General features: G+C 33.3%; 1 protein-coding gene across 4 annotated transcripts in view; it reads right to left on the reverse strand.

Moving 5' to 3' along the window:
* Window positions 1-23083, reverse strand: part of LOC112688762 (Down syndrome cell adhesion molecule-like protein Dscam2) — a 366044-nt gene that overhangs the window by 224135 nt on the left and 118826 nt on the right. For all 4 annotated transcript variants that reach the window (XM_025562113.1, XM_025562115.1, XM_025562116.1 and 1 more), the window contains one exon: window positions 5298-5621. In XM_025562113.1, coding sequence (XP_025417898.1) covers window positions 5298-5621 — 324 coding nt within the window. The remainder of the gene's footprint in view (window positions 1-5297; window positions 5622-23083) is intronic.

The following is a 23083-nucleotide window of genomic DNA, read 5'->3' on the forward strand; positions in this document are numbered from 1 at the left end:
ACATATATATCTAAACCCCAAAAAGTGTATGCTGTTAGGTCGAGAACTTAAGCAGTTAATAATGACCGTTACAGCCAGAAGAAGAATATATTATAAATATCTCACATACACCAACGGGCATAGCGCGTAAGAAAAAAAAAAACTAACCTGTCCACCGCATAATAACTACATCGGCAATAAATAACAATAATTATTATAACGTTATACCGTACCACCAGTAACAATCGGTTTATACTAAATTTTTAATCCTATCGTAGAGCACGTGTCGAACAGACAATTGTGATTCTCACTGCTACTACCTCGTCCCCGCGTGCCTCCATGTAATTCGATTGCAATAACATATATTATAATATTATAATATCGCGTGGAAATCACAGACCACACGACGAATCCGTTCTACGGTAAATCAAGTATCGTACAAGTACGGTTATTACGCGTTTATTAAATCTCGGTCGGCCATTGGATTACCATAATTTCCGTTCGAAACAACACGTGCACGGTGTGACGGACCTTCATCACTATGTTTCCTCTCGTGCAAGTGGTAGTTATATAGTGGTGGTTATTTTTTTTCACACCCCCTTCCCTTCTTCCCGTTTACCTCACGCGTTGTCGTCTGCTCCGCTTATACGCTACTGGATCGACGATAAAAATATCCTGAATTATAAAAAAAAATGTATTTGCTGGCGAACACAATGGCTACATTTTTTTTTTTTTTTTTTATAATTATCACATGAAAATAATAATAATAATAATAATAATAATGATAAAATATACTCCTACGTGTCTTTCGGCTAGTAATTCAATTAAAAATTACATTTAAAAGGGGTGATTGGCGCACAAACCTATACGTTGACAGATCAAGTGGCTGTCGTGGTAGTTTTAATTTTAATTTTTTTTGTACCGACTTGTTTCCTGGCGGTGATGAGTTTAAAACTACGACTGCGTAAAATTAATGCGTTCTTACAATGTAAATGGTCCCACCACGAGTCGGTTTTAAAAACGTACTTATCTATTCTGAATTGCTCTACCCTCCACCACACATAATATATGTGTGCGCGTGTTCGTGTATTCACGATTTAATATGAATTGCTACGAGACGGTTATCCTCCAACATTCGACCTGGCACATAATAACACATTACACCGCAATAAGAACGGTTCAACGCTTTCGGGGCATTACTTTTATCAACGGTGCACGCGTACGGTTTCGTAATGGTTTATTTCCGAACTCGTTGGCGTTCCGATTGAATTCCGCGCGAACCGACTTGGACGCGACACGTTGTACGTTGCACAGAACTGCGATGGTTACACGAGGACCAAACATTCTGTCGGGGGAGGGGGCATGGTTGAGATTTGATACGCTCGTAGTATAAAATGCTGTCGGCAACGGGCGTTCACACCGTTGACGCGCGTTTCGAGACGAATCGATTGGACGCGCGTTTCGAGACGAATCGATTGGACGCGAAGTCTCCTGCAGCTACGACGACAGCGCGGTTCCGCGTAAACGCGCGTGAAAATATCACGGGAGCTCCGCGCGGCCGAGACGATCGGTAATGTTTTTTAAAGTCCGCGCGACACGGAACCGGCGCGAAACGACCGTCAACGGGTTCGTAGGTCTCGGGGGACGACGTCGACAGTGGGCGAACACATTTGAACAACCGATGCCGAACGTTGTTCTAGCGGCTTTCGACGTCGTGTTATCGTTGGATAAAAAAAACCTATCGAAAGTGACGCGGCCGTGGAACGCGCGATGGCATACGTACACCGACGGAGTTCGACGTCCAGCGAGCGACTGTCCCGTTGCGTCTCCAGGGCCCGCTGCGAAAAACCGAATTGCACCGTCGTCCCGCGTACAGCGTTTGCTGAGCCCGCGACGGTCACGATCCGGACCACAGCTTTGACGTTCGATAATCGATTTCGAGAGATATGGGTGCGACGTGGCGCGAGCGCGAGTTTGTGGACGAAAAAAAAATAAAAAATAAAATCATTTTTGTCCGTCCGTCGTTTCGTCCGAAACGGTCACCGTCGGAAATCCGGCTCTTGCGCGCACACGTATCGAGGCGCGTTACATGCATAATGTATTCGCGCTAAATCCCAAACTGTACAGCGTGTAATGAAAAAAAACATTTCGCACAGAGAGGCCGGAGGTTCGGTGGAAATCACGGAAAGATACAAACAAGTAAAAAATATACAAATAAATGGTCGGAGTGCTATGACGGTGCGCCGAGTTTCGTACCGTGCACAAAGCCTCTCTAGGGATTGCGGGGGGCGATCGGTGGCTCATGAATTACTCAGGGCGTTACTCGTGGTCCAATGATTTTTTCCACCTCATTTCTCGGTGGTATCGCGGCAACAGAGCGTTCCCGCGGCGAGGGGTGTTTATAGCACCAGTGTCTCTCTAACCTAACCGTGAACCTCCGCCGACTGCCGACACCACCGCCAACCTCGTACACCATATAAATTCGTACATTTTTATACACATCAAAATATCCATATCCTATGGAAAAATAAATGTATATATGTAAGCGATAGCCCATCGAATTTTATAATTCTACAACCCGACCGCAATTATCTCTGCCTATTAACGAGACAGCTAGAGTTGTACTTAGAGATTTCCTCGAGGGAACGACAAAAGCAGATTTGTTAATATAGAAAAGGCCAAACTCCTGGATTGTATGAGATAGATACAAGGATGCACGAGAACGTATGATTTCTATATTTTGAACTTCAAATAAATAAGCTGTCTAAAAAACTATTCAGGCTGAAAGAGTTCAGGTGGGCGAGATTATATTTGGTTATTAAACATTTATACGGTTGATATAATAGAAGAGAAAAATTTCTTAATAACGTTGATTGAAAATTTCGATATTCTAACTTTCGCATAAAAAAAAAAAAAAAAATAGATAAATAAAAATGTTTGGGAAAATCGATAATGTCAAAGGTTATAAACGTATAAGATGATTTTAACATATTTGAAAAATTAAAAATTAAATGATGAAGTATCATAAAGTATCAAAAATTCGCTGAAATATTCGATTTCGTTAACATTTAATTTTGTAGCATTTATAAGTGATATTTGTGATTTTTAGTCATTTTTTATTTTTTTTTACAACAAAAAGAAAACTATATGAAAATTGTAACGGATTTTCGTGATTTTTTTATCGTTTTATCAATATTAAATCTTCTAACGCACGTAATTTTATTTTATTTTTTTATTTTTTTTTGAACATTAAGCTCAATTTTTTTTTATTATTAATTTGTGATAGATAAATAAGAAGAATTTAAATTAAATTTTTAAAGTTGTAATCATACTAGAATTATTTTATCAACATTTTCGATAAAAAATTGAGAAAACATAAATATTTAAATTTTCTATAATGTAATCCTTTTGAAATTGTTACCATCTATAGTAATTGGGGATATTATTATTCAGTAAGATGTTCATGTCTCGAAGATTATTGTTTTTCATATTATGATAAAAACAAACTTACAATTTTGTCAAAAACCAATATGGCATAAGTGTTATCGTATTTACATAAATTTTCATTAGTTTTTCACAATTGTTAAAAATCAATTGAGATATTGTAAAATTACTCTTTTTCGAACTACTAATTAGACAAAAATGTTTATCAAAAATTTCCCATAGTAAATTAATGATTGAATCAATTCATCTTATCAAAATCGTGTCGCAAATACACAGAAAAAAAAATCATATAGTGGTAAACCGGTAAATTTATCGTTTCATTTAGAATATAAAATAAGCTATCAACGTAATAGCCCCAAATTTCCCCCCAAATATACTGAAGAGAACTTGTAATGTATACGCACGCACGCGCGCGCGCGCGTGTGTGTGTGTGTATGTGTATGTGTGCAACAATTGTTTTTTTTATGAGTAAAAAAATGACATGTCACAAAACAATTTTATTTTTAACGTGGTTACCGTTTTATTTTGAATTTTCAAATTTTCAAATTTTGAGATCATTATCCCTGCAAGGATATATTAATGGTATAAGAATATTTACGTGTCATTTATATTGTGTTATTCTGAGTGATAATCTAAATAATTTAAAGAGATGACTACTAAAGATAATAAGATAAAGATATATTTCTATTTTATGATTTTAAATTACCATTTTTCAAAAATCTAAAATCGATTTACTATTTTATACGCGAACCAGTTACGATATGCCATTTTGAATGGCTGAAATTTGTTAATTTTAATGTAAAAAGGGTTTATACGTAATAATTTTAAACAGCTATATTTTTCACAATCAAATACAAAATGTTTAATCTTTAATGTCTAACATCGTGAGGTAATCCAAATTTTAATAGCATAATATGTATTTGCTTGAATTTTTATCTTTTATTCTATTCATTATTAAGCCTATGTTATACTAAGTAGTGTCAATAAAAACACCATTTATATTACAAGTTTGTGTAATAAAATGTTTACACATTCATCTCAGTTATCTTTTTATTTTTTTATTTACGTACTCCTAGTTCATAATTCATCGTACAAAAGCCGTAAAAATTATTACGTTTAGTATTCTTTTGTTTGGTCTCTCGAGATAATCACAACACGTCAACGATGAGAAAACAGCGAATTACTAAACAAAATATTATAAATGAATAAACTATTGGTTTTTATATTCTTAACTGCCCATTATTATACATTACATTTTCGAGGAAACGGAATAAGATCAGACGTTTACATAGAACTTGAAACTTTTACATAGTAGGTACTATGAGACTCAAATTTATTGATACTTAATACTACCGTAAAATATTTTATCTGAAACAATGAGTAATGAATAATGGATCGTTGTTTACAATGATCCAATGTTTGCCGATGCAATTTTCGCGTTCTTTAGTCTCCCATACTTAATGTTGTTCGTTTCTAGATTCAGTAGGAAAGGGATTCGGAGCAACTTATTAAAAATAAACAACCTTAATTCTAGAGTAAATTCTAGTTTTCTCGGGAGACTTACGAATAAAATTGATAAATAATCTTTGACCATATAAATTAACGCGCAAGGCGTATAAGAAAATTATTGCTGCATACACTCGACGATAATGCATATAATGGTGCAGTATGCTCTACAAGCACAATGATAACCGGTCGTCGCCGACTTGGCAAAATGCGTTTTGTTCGAGAACATTATATAATATTTTCAACGCTATTCTCGCAGGATTTCTCTCCCACAATCGTTTTTGATCAACGATGCATCGGCTGCTGAACGGTTACCACTTTTATGTCGTGCATCAGTACGCACTACCGTTAGCTGTTGTACCACTTACCAGCTCTGACTTGAACGGTGCGGGATACCACGGTACCGGCGCGGCTGTGGGCCACGCACCTGTACGCGGCCGAATGAACGTCCGGCGAGTACTGGTGCTCAGCAAACGGCAAGAAAACCAGTGTGCCATTGTCGTCCACGTGCATCAAAGCCCTAACGTCCCCGACCGTGGACCCATCACGTACCAATTGCCAGCGGACCAGAGGCCGCGGCATCCCTTCAGCGGCGCACTCCACCCGAGCCCCGGTGGCGTTGGAAAAAAACACTGAAACAGGTGGCTCGACCACGAAACGTGGACCGTGCTCCTCGCCACCGTATCCGAAAGCTGAAAAATAGAAAACATACATCCGCATAAACATTACACTCATGTAAAGGAAAATAATCTTAAAAAAAAAAAAATGTAAATGTAGCATTTGAATGTTGCGCAAAAGGTACTACGAACACGGTTCGAATACTTTAACATGTTTGAAGAAAAAAAATACACTTAATTCCCTTCTTGACCCGTCCATACGTTTGTATTTATATGTTTTATTTTTTTATCTCCTCGAACAAAAGCAATTTAAACAATAATTGGCTTAAGCGTCGAATCGAATCGCAACGTCTGGGTGGAATCCCTTTTCCGTTGGTTTTCACACGGATAAAGCGATTTGTCTACGGTTGGCTTTTACATAAAGTAATTTTACTACATATATTGATTCTTATGACTACAGAATGATGGCTTAATACAATGTGTGTACAATGTTAAATAAGGGACAACGATAAAAAATATTAATTTTGTGGAATACGTTAACTAACGATATATCAATCGATATTATATTCTATTTTTATATTTTTTTAACAGTCATAATATTATTTATTTATATTAATACTGACTTCTAGCTATTTAACATTGATTTTTATGATATTGTGTAAGTCTAATAATAATAATGTAAATCAGTTCTAATTTTAATGCGGTTTTCGAATTCAAATCAAATATTAGAAAAATAAGTTTAAATGTTTCGTTATTGAATAAATAAAATAATATACTTAGAACATAATATTCTAAACAATGACAGTTCAGTATCTGAACCAGAAATTGCAGAAGTTTATATCCTTCAAAAGTTTCAATACTGGATTTCTAAATCGACAAAGCTTTGATTTTAGTAAGGAGTTTCTTATTTTCACGGATGAAATATTTCAAATATAAAATGTGCAGGTACAGGAAAACTACCCTTTTTCCATAACCCGATCACGCCATCAAACAGAAGAAAAACTATTCCAATATTACTGACATATATACATATATTTATTGTTGGATGGTACTGTAAAGATTGAAATACACATAGATATTGAGAAGGGTGATCAATTCTACCCAGATTACCAAACTAACTATATTAAATTCAATCTCTAGCATAGTCTTAATCGGGTTTGTCAGAAATTCCAAAACTATATTACATTATAAATGACCTAACAAATTGTATGAAGGGTAATTACAGACTCATTGAATACGTCAAACATTTAAGTCAAACATGTGATTGGTTAATTGCAAATTGCTTTTCAAATATCATTCGATTGTAAATTGTCGTGATTTCTCATGCGCTAACAAGCTTAGTCCAAAGTTTCAAAATCAATCTATTCAACTGGCTTTCTATTATTCTAGTTGAATATAATTTGGTTAGCTTAATATGATAACGTTAGCGTATGTTATTTTTTTCATGAAAGTTTAAAGGTTAACATTGAAAGTTCAAAAAATGAACGAAAAGTTTTTATCGTGAATTATTTGACTTATTTTTAAGACTAGAGAAAAGGATGATGGAGTGATGTTAAACCTTGATAAGCATTTGAACCGTCGTGACAAAAAAGAAAATAATCGAGAAAGAACACGAATGCAACACCTATTTTTTTTTAAATTATTTTAATAGTTATAAATGATTCATTTTCATAGTTGTCATATTATTTCAGTGATATTTTCGTAAAGGAACTAACGGGCGACATGTCGCCGCGACCGACGACCAAAACTTGTCGTTGCGACGCATTTTTTCTGTTGTATTTTACTAGACGCGACATGTCGCTGTGATTTTGGTAGTTATATTTTCAATTCGCTTGCAAACCTGTCCAAGTACATTTGTGTTCATATGTAACGTGTATTTAATTCAAATAATTTTAGTTAATACAGTTTTGTTAAAATTATTATGGATCCATTTATTGAAATATGCATTAATAATAATAATAATATTTTGACGCTGTTATCGGATGAAGGAAATTTTATATTTTTCTATCTAAAGTCAAAAAAAAAAAAGATGACATATATGTTTAGTATGTTGAATATCATGATACTGAAGGTTTTTAAGAAATATTAATTAATTGACATTTCAAAAATAATAACATTCTTAGAAAATTATATCTGGAGAAAAATAAAAATCCATATTATGAATATGAACCGGAAAAATCGCCTCCTATTAACAATATTATTTCATTTTCGTCGTTGTGATATGTCACGGCAACTTGTCGCATAGCACTGCTCTCGGAGCAGTATTGTCGTCGGTCGCGGCGACCCAAAGTTCGGTCGTGGCGACCTTGCAAAATAGTTGATACTATTATCGTGTAAATAGATATTGACGACATGTCGCGCCTTGGAAAACGTACCTTAAAACAATAATAAAATTGAAATTCTGGGTCTGTAGTTATAGAGGCGTTTTTGGTCTGAAAAGCACGGCAGGCAAACGAAAACAACAGGCCTTCAGATATTTTTTACTGACTTCTGTTTTTAACATTCAATAAGACGTAATAGTTAACCATTTAAATATTTTTTAAGACTAATGTCAAGAAACTTTGAAACTGGTAATACTGACCATGGCTGTATCTAGATTTTTCATGAGAGAGGGGAGTTCTAAGATTTTAAATAAATTTAAAAATTGTTACAAAAACAACATTTATTATTTTATAAATATAATAAATTATTGCAGTTGATCGGTATCGTATAATTCAGTAACCGACAAAACGTATATAATGATCAAAACATAAATTATTTGTAAAATATTGAAGAAATTTCGAGGTAGGATTTTCGGACCACATGGATCCTCTCAGATACGGCCTTAATACTGACTTTTAATAATAACATTTATATTTGGGAACATAATTTTAATTTGGAAGTTCCCCTGGCTACGGAAATCACATAAGTGCAATTGACGCCCAGGTTTGGTATGCAGATAGTATGGGACGTATATGGCAGATGTGATGATGACATGAATACATATGGTTGAAGATGAGGGTCAGTTTGAATAATTAATTACTTTTAAATATAATCATAATATATATAATTTGTGATCCAGAAGAAATAATTGTTGTGGTCGGACCCAAAATCCGAGTGGCTTGGGTATTGTCTTTTTTTTTTTTTAAATAAACTACGATACCTTATATTATACAGTATAAATACATCCGACTGTAGTGTACCATAGACATTATTTATCATAGACATATCCATGAAAATCGTTTCATGCTAATAAGCATCCGAATGATAGTGATGGACTGAAAGTCAAGATTTCATTTAAACTTATTAACATACTATTTTTACAAGCCGAGATTAGAATGTGTAGTGTGTATTGTTATTTAGTTATTATTAGCACGTAATTTGTGTTCTCTTAAAAAGTGCATGATTTTTAATGCACTCTGAGCAATATTTACATCTGAAATTGGCATATATCAAATATTAAATACTAAGGGTTAGATTACGGACATAACCAGAGTAGAACTACATCTTTTTGATGAGGGCCTTTTAACAAAACAATTTATTTTTAATTTTTTTTTTAATTAAATTTTATTTACATGTTATACTGTCTATCGTATGCACTATTGTAAACTTAAGTTCCATGAATATATATATATATATATATATATATATATGTTTACTAAAAAAATGTGTTACGGCATGTGAAACCCGCAAACCTGAGCTATGGAATGCATTTTACGAAAATGCAGTAAATTATTTTTTTAATTTATAAAAAAAATTTATAATTTTACAAATATAAGTTCTAAATGATGAAACTTTTAAAAATTATATATATTTTTATAATTATATTTTATCTATAATCCAGATAAATATTTAAATATTATCTAATTTATCTAGATGAAATGTTAATTAATTATCAAATACCTAAACTAGGTGGTATTTTGGTTATTTATGTACAACACTGTCATTGCACACACATTGATTTTGTCCTTGTTAAATAAATATGATAAAATAATATACGATATTTTATAGTAAAGCGTTGTAGCACACTACAAGTTTTATTGTAGAGAATGTTATTGCTCCTATCATTATTTCTTGTCATAATAATTATCTTGCCACATTCTATTATAAAAAATAGTAAAGTATAAACATTTTTTATAGTTTTTTTGTCTCTTTCCAAGCGTTTCTTAATGCATTCCGATCTTAGTAAAATCTAATGTCTTGGCTGTAACTTAGGTCTCACTCGCACTAATGAAATCAGAATTTCATTATCAATATTTTTACTAATTTTTTTAGGAAGCAAAATAAAATTTTACTTAAATTCAAAACCGGCCGTATATAAAAATGTTCTGCCAACTGCACAATACGAAGAAAACGAATTATTATAAATGATAACGGTGATATTAATAAAAAATTATAACAGTTCCTTTATTTTACAATATATTTATTTTACGGTGTTTGATGCATTTGATATTCAATTCTCCTGCTCCGACAATGAGACTGTAAAAACAACATATTATCACATGTGTGAATCGGAATTTCGTCAGAAAGGTAATAAAAAATTGTTGACGTACTTGCGTTGACACCTGGTTTGACGCACGATAAGTACCAAATATTGATTGATATCTACAACTGTCATCTTCTCGGAAGTCAACTTTCGAAACAATGTTTCCTTCGACGGCAGTATATTATTATTATTATTATTATCGGCTGTTGTTGTTATTATCAACATATCAACGACTACGGAGTATGTACACGTAAATGTACGTATATTAATTCACCGCGTGTGTACACGAACGATTATGGAGCGGTGCAAACCGATCGAATTAATATCGTATGTCAAATATTGTGGTAACGACCACCGCCACGAGTGGAACAATAACAGTAAATACATTAAAATAATATTGTATTATTCGGATTATACTGGCCGTGAGCTAACGTTTCCAATGCGCTTTGATAACCACACCCATCGTGAACACAAAGTGAATTGGTTTATGCATGTGCGATTCCGATCTATTCGAAACGCGCGTCACTCGGATAATATTTTCGCAATACATTTTTCCCAAATATCAGTAATAAGCGAAAATTATCAAATTTTGAGCGAAAAAGACCAATTTGGTCGATTGTACGGACTATTTTTATTTTTTTTTTTTTTTTTACTTTTCTTCGATTTGTTTTCCAATATAAAACTATTGGAAAATTCATAAAATTAGATCCCATAGGTACCAATTAGAAAATATTTCCATTTAGAAACAAATCTCCTGTGATTTTGATGTTTTAAACAATTGTTCTTATCGAAATCTTGTTTACAGATAAATAAAGTTTATTTTTTAATACTCGAAATACTTTTTTGCCGCTTACGGGTAAAGTTTCTTAATAATGGCTACAAAGGAATGAAAGTGCAATGGTAATAAGTATAATCAATACGTATTATATATCTAATATCCATTGTTTAGGTTATAATTATAATAAATTATTAATTATAAATAATAGCGGTGTAGTTTGAGCTGTCGTTTCGTAGGTAATACGTGACACTCGGATTCGTCTGGATGGATCGTATTGAATAGGTGTAGACTACTTTGATCCCCAAGCTTACGTTTCGAGGGGGCGTTTTGGAGGTTCAAACTTTTGCTAGTTGTCTAGAACTTTGAAACACCCTAATCATGCGCATCTCGTGGTATGATATATATAATCAATGAACATGACTATTGTTCCACGATCCATAAGTACGATGATAAATCAACCGAACTGAAATGAAATCCGGGTATGTACGACGAGTATGCGCACGTGTTGGCAAACCGATCGACGGTGATTACCGCGATCGATCATGTAGTGCGCATCTTGTAGGGGGGGAGGAATCGCTAGCGCATTTACATTATTAAGATCCGCCTCATGGAATAATTATAAGAATAGCAGTTATCTGTTCGTCGATCACCGGTGGCGTCCGACGAAAAAACGATAAAACGTTGTAGAACAAGCTGACGAACATGCGGCACTAGTTCAACCTGCCCAGCCGTGGATCTACCTTTAATTCATGTTTTCGTACATTGTTTGCAGCATAACACTGCAGTATCCCCTGCCTAACATAAGAGTAAATCAATCGTAAACTATTCGATACGGACAGTGCCGGATCTAAGTCAAATGAGTTTTGCCGGGTTGCAAGTACCAATTGAAAGTAATATAAATATATATTTTTTTTTTTTTTCATAAAAGTAATTTCTATTTTCATTTTTATGCACTACTTTCAAGAATACGTTCAGACATTTCGATTTATAAATTCACTAATGACAGTTAATAAAGTTATACTCAATGAATAAATCTAAAAAAAAGCATGAAAAAAGAAAAATTATAATGAAATAGATAATTTTCAATTTTAAATTTTGGTTAGAATCACGTCTGCGCGTCGGCTTTACGGACTGCATGTTTGTGAATAACGCGTGGCCCCACTCGGTTTGACGGGATGACCGTGACCAGTGACGTAGTGAACATGGGTTCAAGACGAGTAAATGCTTATATCAAATATTAAAGGGGTTATGAGTACCACCTAGCACCACTATTTTCTACACGACGTTCCTGTAATTATTTTTTTTTTTTTGCGCTATCAATTAAGTACAATAAACTATATCAGGTACCGGTTGTCAGGTTATTTCTCACTTGTAGAAATGAAAACGTCTTATTAAATATAAACAGAGAAATATTACTAGTTTTTAAAGAATGCGTGTGTATCAAAATTACATGTTCATCCCTTGCAAATAATCCTGTCACCACGACAAACATGTCGTGGGCGTCAACGTGATGTGAGTACCACAGAACGCAATTTCAAGTCGACGTTTCGCGTGCGCGATGAACATCTAAATGGTCGCGGACAACGGGATGAATTCCAAACGAGTCGAGTTTGCGCTGGTAACCGCTCACGTTACCGATAATCTGGTTGAAAATATTATCGTGCTTTTCTTACTTTTCCAGACCAACACTTGGGTATGGGTTGAAAAAAATACTACATTAAGATTCTATATTTTTTTTTTTTTTTATGCTCGACTTACTTATGTAACAATGTCGTCCAGAACGCGAAATACGGCTACAACAGCGTTTACATGTAGCACTGCGAAAGCCATAAAATCATATTTGTACAAAGCGAACGACGAACGATGGCATTAACCACGTGTTGAGAAACGAAATGAAACAGTACGGTGTTTCCGGTGCGATAAACAATGAAGAATTAGAATTCGCGGAGTACTTCGGGCGCGATCGTGGAAATGAAATTTACAAAAAATCAAACTGGTAAAGTGCACGCATATGTGGAGGGACGCGAACGCGATACGATGTAATAGGTATTCCTTGAGAAAAAGGTAAAAAAAAAAAAGAGTTTGGTGGTTTCTTTCAAGTTTTTTTTTTTCTTACCGATTCCGTGAAGCGAAAAGCGAAGAATTTTCGATTTTACCGCATACATTTTTTTTTCGGAAAATCCGATCGCCGGTCGGTCGCGCGTGGTCATTCCCGTCGGCTATTGTCCGCTCGGCTCCAATCAACGAACTCTAATTGCTCCGCAGCCGCACACGTTTCATACGCATACGCATCGGTCTAGACAACCGTCATCGAGTCGCAACCGTTTTGTCGATCCGTTTTCTCCCCGTTAAACAAATATTTATGAACAAATACACGTACGCGTACGATGCAGTTTCGTTTCGTCGTATCCCGGTCGTCTCCTCCGCGCGTTTCTTCGCATTGTTCTTCATTGCGTCTTAATGATTTCTGTTCTCGAATCCGCTCCCGTAATCCGCGTCCGTCCACGCGTTGGTTCGGAGAGAAAGAGTGAGTGAGAGAGAGAGAGAGGAGCAATTGCGCGCCCACCGTACCGTACTACACTGTTACCGTGAGCCTACTACGTAGAAAACATGTACCGCTATCGATAGACTTCCATTTCGTTTGTCGACAAACTCGGTTAATACCGCGTTACCGTATACCGCAGCCGTTCTACCCGACGCGTATATATTCTTTAAATTTACCAGCGCCATTGAACCAGACCAATCAGATGATGAAAAAGATACGAACGATGATTACGATAGTGACGAAACCGATTCGGATAGTTGCAGCGACGATTAACTTGCAGTATAAAAACTTTCACATTAAAATAAATAAATCAATCCCATTTTTATAATACTTAAGAGCCTAAATAAATAATATTTATATTATCAAAATGTAAATATAATTCTTAATAGTCTTAATTCTATATGAAAATAAAAATAAAATACATTTTTCCAAATTAAGTAATTATTTTTTTTTTATTATTATTTTAATAGCTAAATAAACATTTAAAAATTTTCTAAATAAATGTAAATGATTTTTTTTTTCAATCTAAATATATTTTTTATATTTTTATATTGTTAACAGAAATCAATGCATGCATGACTTAATGCCAACTTTGATGGTCTTTTAATCCCACTGTGCGACGGTTGAAAATGCCCCACCGCTTCGACCCGGTAATCATGCGTTACATTTAGATTTCGACCGACTTTCGAATATGTTCGGTTACTGGTTTTCGTAGATTACATTACGATGTGTAACCAATATTTTATAGACGGTAAGCAAACAACTATCGTACACTGTCGTGGTATGTCTTGGTATCCGAACTATGCGATGTGGTATGAACCGAACTTCACCGTTTGTAAGTAAACGCGATTGCTGATTAGTGACGACTCGATATGACAACGATAAATTATATAGATTATTTTAATTAAATGCCTGTTTAAGTATAATATGTATAATGGCTAAATTAAAAATCATCTTTTCATGCGATATTTCACTTGTCCCCCATCCATACTATTTCTGTGTTTCAATATTAAAAGCTAAGAACCACGTATTATAGCCATTAAAGATCCACGTATGTATATGGTTTTATTTTCATTTTTCAAATCATTGTTTCGGGGTTCATTAAAGTAATGATAATTCTTTTAAAAATACGATAAAAATCCATAGACGTGCAACCGTTTTCGGTTTCGGTGTCGATGTGGTGTTGCACTCGGACAGTGGCTCTGATGAAAATCCAAATAAAGTTATTTAACTGTTTTTCATCACAATCAGCTTTTGTTACTCCTGTTGAGATATTATAGATTATAGATTTTATACTACGTTGATGAGTGTTATCCACGCCTGATGGCTATACACGAGTCGTGTAATAACAAAACCATTAAGTACACGCAAAACATTTACCATTCGTGGTCTTCGGTACGAGTACATAATATTTCATGTCTTCCAAAGTAACAACATTAGATAATATTATTACGTCTTATTTCCGTACAATTAAAGAGTATGAGAAAACCCAATCACGTTCTATGACTGGCGGAAGTTGAAGAGGTATAATAAATACTGAAAGCTTTCATGAGGATTTGATTTTTTCGGTTTTATTTTCTAGGTATTTAATTTAAAAATAACATCGTATTATTATTGTTACGAAAATAATATAGTGGTTTGGATTTATTTCGCTCTCGTCGGTATGTTTACGGTTGAATTATTTTTATATTACTTTCAGTATTGTTTTTATTATCATTATTATTATTTATTTTTATTATTTATTTTGTTTTTGAAAACTGAATTATATTTTGAAATACATACAATTAAAGTAAAATCGATTTCAATAGTGGCCGCAAAAAAAAAAAAAAAATTAAGTAAACGGCTATTAACGAGTAAAAATATTAACAAACTAGGAAAAATAATAATTTAAAATAATTTGGAAATAGAAAAGTAAAATAAATTTTTTTAAACATTTTTAAATTAAATTTCTGGTGTGTTTAACGTTTTCGAAATAGATATTTATTCACAACAATAAATATTATAACCACACGTTTTAAAATAAAATTAGAAACAACGGCAAATTCATCAAAAATTTTATCAACACATGAACGTTATGAAATAATTAAAATATTTATTTACCAAACTTTCGGAGAATCGAACGAACTACCGAGATAATAATTATTGTTTGGTTATAAAAGCATATACAGAACCTACTACGGTTGTCGTGTTTCACTCATCAAATAATATTCGACAGTCACGTGTCACGTCGGTACTCTGTAGTAAAACTAACTTTTTTTTCTACGCTATTCGACGTTCCACATTTGATTTTTATATGAATTACGAACGACAAAGCGATAGGAATAATAATGTTATTATAATATTTTTACTTATTTTTTCTATTACAGTAATGTTCCCTTGAGGGCTGAGAGTAAACTTTTGATCGAATCGCAAAAATCGATGTTTTCCCTACAAACGTATTACTGTTATTATTACCGTTGTTATTATATTCATTTTTATAATTGTACTATAACTTTTATTATTACCGTTCGTTGTTATTGGTATATTGGCCGTTGATGACATTCCGCCGGCAGGCGAAAGAATTACATTACATCTCTGTTATCGGTTTCCGCGAACACAATGTAATTTTAAGGTCGGATATGAGTTTCTAGTACGTTTACATCGAATCGCACATGTTACATACTAGCACGAGTTTATATATATATATATATATATATATATATATATATATATATATATAAATATAATATATACGCTGCAGCAGAATGCGCTAAATACTATACTGCAGGGTATTAATGCTTGTGGGAGACTCTTCACGTTTATCTAACTTAACATATGCGCACTCGTTGGAAATGTCAGTTTCAATAATACAGTTACTAGTCACGGTTACGAGGACACTACAGTGGCAAAGAGCTACTTAAGTTAGCTTGAAATGAATAAAGCATCAACGATACGTGCATATCCAAACATGGTTTTTAAACCATAAAACCTATATAAGTTAATTATAATGTAGTAATAATATAATTATAAAACCTCAGGCACGATTAAAACCGGAATCCCAATGCTTCTAAAACTGTGATAAACACTTATCAGCCGACCATTAATTATTCACTTATGGATAAAAAAAAAAGAAAAAATTGTTCACCCTCTAATATTTTTTTTATTTTTGTCATATTTTATATTGATTATTTTCTTTTTATTATAGAACATTAAATTACCATTCAGTTAAATAAAGCCGCTTTACCGTCCATTAACATTTTTCTTTATAATTTAGAGATTAAATTCAAAAATATTATACCATGTGAAGACCTTAAAAACGATTACCGTTATTACAACTACAGTTGAAATTTGAACAATTTTAAATTTAGGATAAAGGATTAGAATTTTAAAATGTTTTCTTTAAATTTCGGAATAGTAAAGTCCAAATCTTAGATACTTTTACTAACATTTTACATCCCTATTTTGTGTTTGTATTAAAAAAAAAAAAAAATTAGATGGTTACATATTACTAAAATTTAGAGATTATAGTTTTAATTGTAAAGTATTTGTTTTCGTTAAGATTACATAGGAAGGTTAACGTACACTCAGATAAGTATTGAAAATATACAGCTACTTATGTGTTATGCATTGATTTCATTTTTATTAAGTGTTAGACATTTATTAATATACATATAGCGCACAAAAACATTTAATTACATTTGGCAAGACGTCATATTAACGGGTTACAATACTATAGTCATGTCATATTAAAACTTTACTAATTCATCACATCGCCATGAGTAAAATTAATCAACTATCGGTTTTTCTGTCAACGCCGATCGTTTTGATGGCAATACAATGCGATTAAGACTCTACCACATAACGCACTGTAAATAATTTAATAGCGTCAACGTTTGTCTCACACATGCACTGTACTTCGGGAAAATGTTGTGGTATGGATTATTTATTATTGTTGTGCATACGTCTACGCGAACGTTATACGGGGTGCACGTATTTAAGCATGCAACGTATAGCCTAATCGTGTATCATGATGCAAATAAACGCGAGTTGATTGTCGGACGAATTATGGTTACGCGAGTGCAATACAGCAGCGTATAGTAACGAAAAATTGAGTTTGAAAGTAATCAACTTTGAAGACAGGCAAATTTCCGACCGAGAAAAATTGCTAAACTCCCTGAATTGTTAGCTCATTAATTAATGCGCGCGTTGCAGATGTGTATCGCGCCGTCGAAAAGTTTACGAATCCCATGTACGGATAGCGTGGCGCATTCGCTGCACATATCGTTGGTACTTCTGTTCTACTTAATCGTTTTACATACATATCTGGTACCGTCATTCAATCACTCGTCAAAACATTCCACCGCATCGATCACCAACTGCTCGCCACTCTTCTCAAGAAATTGCATCGATCCAAGATATGATTTTCGTTTCAAATAATAACAATACCTATATTTATCTTCCATTAACGTCATTAATTCTTACTCGTACCACTCCACGCGTACGTATAAAGAAATATATAATACACGTCATTACGTTAAAGATTTCCATTGTGGTATCATGCCACGACAATCCATCGGTGAAAACTAATTTCCTATTGTTATGCGCTACATTATTTACTATTAAAGTTTTAATAGAATGACTTGACAAAGAACGTACAAAATTATTAGACGAATAAGCCGATTTAAAATCCAAAAGCAAAGTTTCTCGTTAAGCTTAAGGGATAAAAGTTTTTGGAGGAGTAGAATTCACTTATCGGTTTCCACGTTTCCTATCGAAGAGGGTTTTGTTAATTAAAAGTCAATCTCATTCCTTCAAATACGCACTGAAGTTTTAAATCCCGTTTCGTCAAACAACAATCTTGGTTCTTTCGCTAACAATTGTCCAGAAATAAATCCAAAAGTCATTGGAAATGTTATTTCACTATGATATTTCTAACTCTTTACTTTCGGTTGTTAAGTGTTATGAATTTCAATAGACTGTTCGAACTTTTCAGGAACTAGTAAGCCCTTAAGCATATCTTATTTTTCGCTATAGCTATATTCAATATTTTTGAATATACCTATACATAATTATTTAAAGGATAAGAAGTATTTAAAATGTTTATGATTTTTTAATTGTTTTTTTTATTTTATACGAACCATTTAAAAATTTATTGTTCAACAAGATAATATTATTTCAGTATAACTTTATTTTACATTTATTTTGAGACGAATAATACAATACGTTTAGTGTATATAATACATTTACAGATATTTACTATCATTTTTTACAGGTATTTTAAATAATATATCACTAAACATTTTACTTAAATGTATTTATTTAAAATAATATCGGATGTCAGAAACATATTATGAATAACATTTAAATACTATCGAAAATTCGGTAATTTTCAAAAGGGTTAAAATTAAAGAATTAGCCTTAAAACAAACGGTAATACAGTAGTACTATATTTCCATACACAACAATATCGAAATGATGTTTCTGAGCATATATTATACTCAACATCAATGGTGTGGTGAAGGGGTTTTATGAGTCTCACAGGTGTATGAAAAATGTAGATGTCGATGCATTATAAATATTATTATATGATCAATTCCCCATGGATATTGGTGTTGAAAAAAGTTCATTCCATCAAAGCCCGACGCATTTTTATTTTAATAATTATAGTATAATATATCCGGGTTTACCATACAGTATTATTATAATTTCGTATAATTTATACAGCATTCATTGTATTCTCACGAAGAGGCATCAAAGGTTTTCACGTGTATAATATTCAAAGGCTATCGAAGGTCGACGTAGAACAAATAGTGGTGTAATATCAGAACTGTTGTCATTGCAAACGCACCCCATGCGGTACATTTGGATGAATTGGGAACGAAAAAGCTGTAAAGGATGATACGAATCTGTAAAATGTAATAACACATTTTTATCTTCAGTTTCTCCAACAATTATTCTATCTATATATTATTAGGGGGTCTTACTGCATTATAAATGTATTTTAAGCCCTTATCGATTTCACAAAAAAAAAATATCGAAAACACTTTGATGAATTATGCGTCTAGACGCGACAGTTCAAGGGTTCGCAAATACGCAGTCCGTATGTTGAGCCCGAAGGAGCCGATATAAGTATATACGTACAGATGATACTTTTGTCGTCTGTATACGTCATTGCCAAGAATTCTCGCTAAAACTAAATGACGCGTCCCATCTATAAACTTGTCGTCCGGACATTTGACGTAACGCGTTACTACGCATATTATTATTTTTACTATTATTATTGTGATCACGATAGTTGTTTTATACATCCGGAGGGGCGAGTATTGGATGAAAGTGTGACGTATATACATAAATTATAATGCATTATATAAATTCGGAAGAACACTTATTTCATCCTCGTTTTTTCGATATTTTTCGGGCCCACAGCCGACAATGATATAATACAATGCATAACAGACAATGCATTTCCCTATTTTCAACGAAGTTACTTATATTTTTCTTACATAAGCGTACAAGTGACTTATTGAAAAACGAGACGTCACAGTAGATAACTTTGCTTGGTCGGCTGTTGACTCTTTCTCTGAAAATTATACAATCACAACGAGTTGCTTGACGTTTTTATGACCGGCCATGTGTTGTCTTGTTCGTCCGTATTTCTCTGTATTCTACCATTCCGTCCCGGTGGAAGGGGGTTTGAAATCCAGTGAACCCATATTATATACGAATCTGTCCCCGTGGGAGGAAAATCATATCGAACATTATAAAAGAAAAAACGCATACACAGTCTAAAGACGTAAGAAACGCTACGTTCACAGTACATCCATGCGTTATACACTAAAATACGATGTTTGTATAGCGTTTATTGCAATTTTATAGTTGTGGTTTGCACAAAGTTGTGTTCAAAATCCAATATTAGATAAAATCTTCTTTGTCCAAGTCGTTTGATGCTATTTTACGACCCCTGGTTCAATCATAATACTGGTACCCTAAAGCGTATGTTCATGTGCGCGCACGCACACACACACACATACACACACACGCGCGCGCGCGCGCGCGCGCGTGTGTGTGTGTGTGTGTGTATATGTGATGAATTTTTTTAATCAGTCAAAGAGTATTTTTCCCTTCGGCTTTTCAGGCAGTTCAATATTATCGTGTTATTCTTACAATTATTAGTTTTATATTATGGAGCGTTTATGACAGAAATAATTGTAATTCCCGTTGGGTTCACGTGTTTCCACCACTGTGTTGTTAAACGCGAGAAACGAGTTGACCGTTAATAACGCGATCGCAACAGTTGTGCATTAGACGCGTCGTTAATCTCGTCCGTTTATATCCGTATATATGCTAATTATGGCTAGTAGCTGAGGCGTAAGATATTGTTATGATGAGTTTTATTAAGGGTAAGAATTTTTTCTTGCATGTGCTATTATCCTGTGTTGTGCGACGCAAATGTCACAAAAATTAAATTCTACATGAAAACAATGGAAAATGAAAATGTCTACCAAACGAATGTAATCGTAAAACACTCTGTAATATAATATTATACATAATTATGTCGCTTAATTCGTCACAAAAACGTTGTATGGACGTGATATTTAAACAATGTTGTTTTGTTTAATCTTCCATTTGAATTAATCTGTACAGAGCATAGACACACTCACACGCACACACATAGATTCTGACACACAGACATACAGATACACACACTCACACATACACGCGCGCGCGCGTTTTGATATTTCTACTTTACACAGTATAATTTTTTTATAATAACAATCCTCAAATTTAAAGAGTGCAAATATTTTTTTGTTAAGATAAAGGAACCGTATTCGCATTTAATTGAAGCCGTTTACATTTCACAGTTAGATCAACAAAATTAAACTAAAATGTGATCCGATCAAAAATGTATCCGTTCCGGTTGAATATACAGTTAATATGTTTGTATGGCATTATATTAATTTAAGTTAATGCACCATGTATACATTTTTATTTATTTGTCCCTTTTTGTCCCGTTTATTAGTCCCGTTCGGTCGCTTAACCAATTTCAATTTTCGAAATTATCCCAATGCTCTATGTAGACATACTTATTGTTTAATATGCGTATATATCCTAGTATATAAAATTATATGCATATCTATTTAACCTGTTAACAAACTAATAACTATTCAAATCACTGTCGGAATAAATTATTTTCATTAAATTGTCTATAATAAATAAATAATAATATTAATAGTTTTGGATAATATACAAGTTAAGATAAACAAAGTCGCATCTGACGAGTCAAGTAATAAATAAACGTTATATTTTTGAAAGCTAATGTATAATAATGTTTTACGCATTTTGAATATTATTAAATGAAAAATCGCCGACAAACCGCAAGAAACAGCTACGCATATTGTATAAATGTGATACATGTCGAACAAATATAAACGCTATTCCATTGCAGGGGTAGGGATCGGCAACCACATTGTTGTTCCATGGTGTTTAACTTGATATTACACTTACGAAAACGTTATTTACAGATGTCGTTAATTTTACGTGGTTTTATGCATATTTTATCGATAGTTAATTGTTTCGTAATTTATAGAAACCAGATCGTGCGCGTGGAAATTGGCATCAATGACTTTGAACTGAATCACAATAATTAATCTGCATGTCTGTACGACGCATCATGTATTATTTTTAAGGTAACACATAATTTTTCTACGAGTTAATATAATTGGTATTGAAATTAATTAATAATATACGGTATTTCACCGATAGAATGAATGATTCGAAATGTTTAACAAATTTATTAATTAAAAATGGAAAAATATTTTCTTTTCTCTTTTTAATGATTTTGGAGAAGAGAAAATAATAAAAAGCATCAACACATCAACTTGTTCATTCTTTTTATTATTTTAAAAAAAAATGTCAACGATTTCAAAGAAAAGACAAAGCCTTAATTTAGATATTTTCCTTTTTAAACTTGTAAATTTTGCTCGAGATTGTTTTGAACCGCTTGAACGCTCGCATTTTCAGATATAACTCTTAAACCCAAAGAAATAAAGATTTATTTTATTTAAATTATACTACGAAAAAAGTTTTAATACTCCTCTCTTTTTTTATATTGTATTTTTTCAACTGCTAATATTTTAATGCCAGTAAGCAAAACAACACGATCGATATTCAAATCGTTTCATAGGATTTACATTGGTTTAACTCACCACCGTGTAATAAATCTGGAAATAAGGTTATGCCATAACACCGGCTTACGCGTCTCACCTATAGTTCCAATGCACTCCTATGTTTGGGCAAATTATTGACGCATAATGTTCCCATCATGTTAGGTCCTTCATCGATACTTTTCGAGACATAAATAATACGCGTCACTGAAATCAGTAGCTACCATTCAATATGTATCGATAAAAAATTAGGTCGGAAAAGAATTACGATTTGATGAATGCGCGCGTACATGTATGTCTTTAAAGTTCATGGGTTGTATAACCCAAAACACAATAACGAATACGTCCTTGAATCAGGAGTACGAAATATGCTTATTTGTTTATTTTTTATAGTATCGCTGCGTTCGGAATCATGATTTTAAGAGAATTGAATAGGGCAAAACCCTAAAAGGAAAAATATGGTCATGCGTGTACGCGTTTTATATATAAATTTTTCGGAGAGAGCGAAGCAGAAATAGAGAAAGAGAGAGAGAGAAAGAGAGAGAGAGAGAGAGAGAGAGAGAATGAGCAAAACGACAATAGTATATTAGGAGTACATTCAATACG

This window comes from Sipha flava, unplaced genomic scaffold (assembly GCF_003268045.1).
Source record: "Sipha flava isolate LNK unplaced genomic scaffold, YSA_version1 3_pilon_pilon, whole genome shotgun sequence".
NCBI classification, from domain to species: domain Eukaryota; kingdom Metazoa; phylum Arthropoda; class Insecta; order Hemiptera; family Aphididae; genus Sipha; species Sipha flava.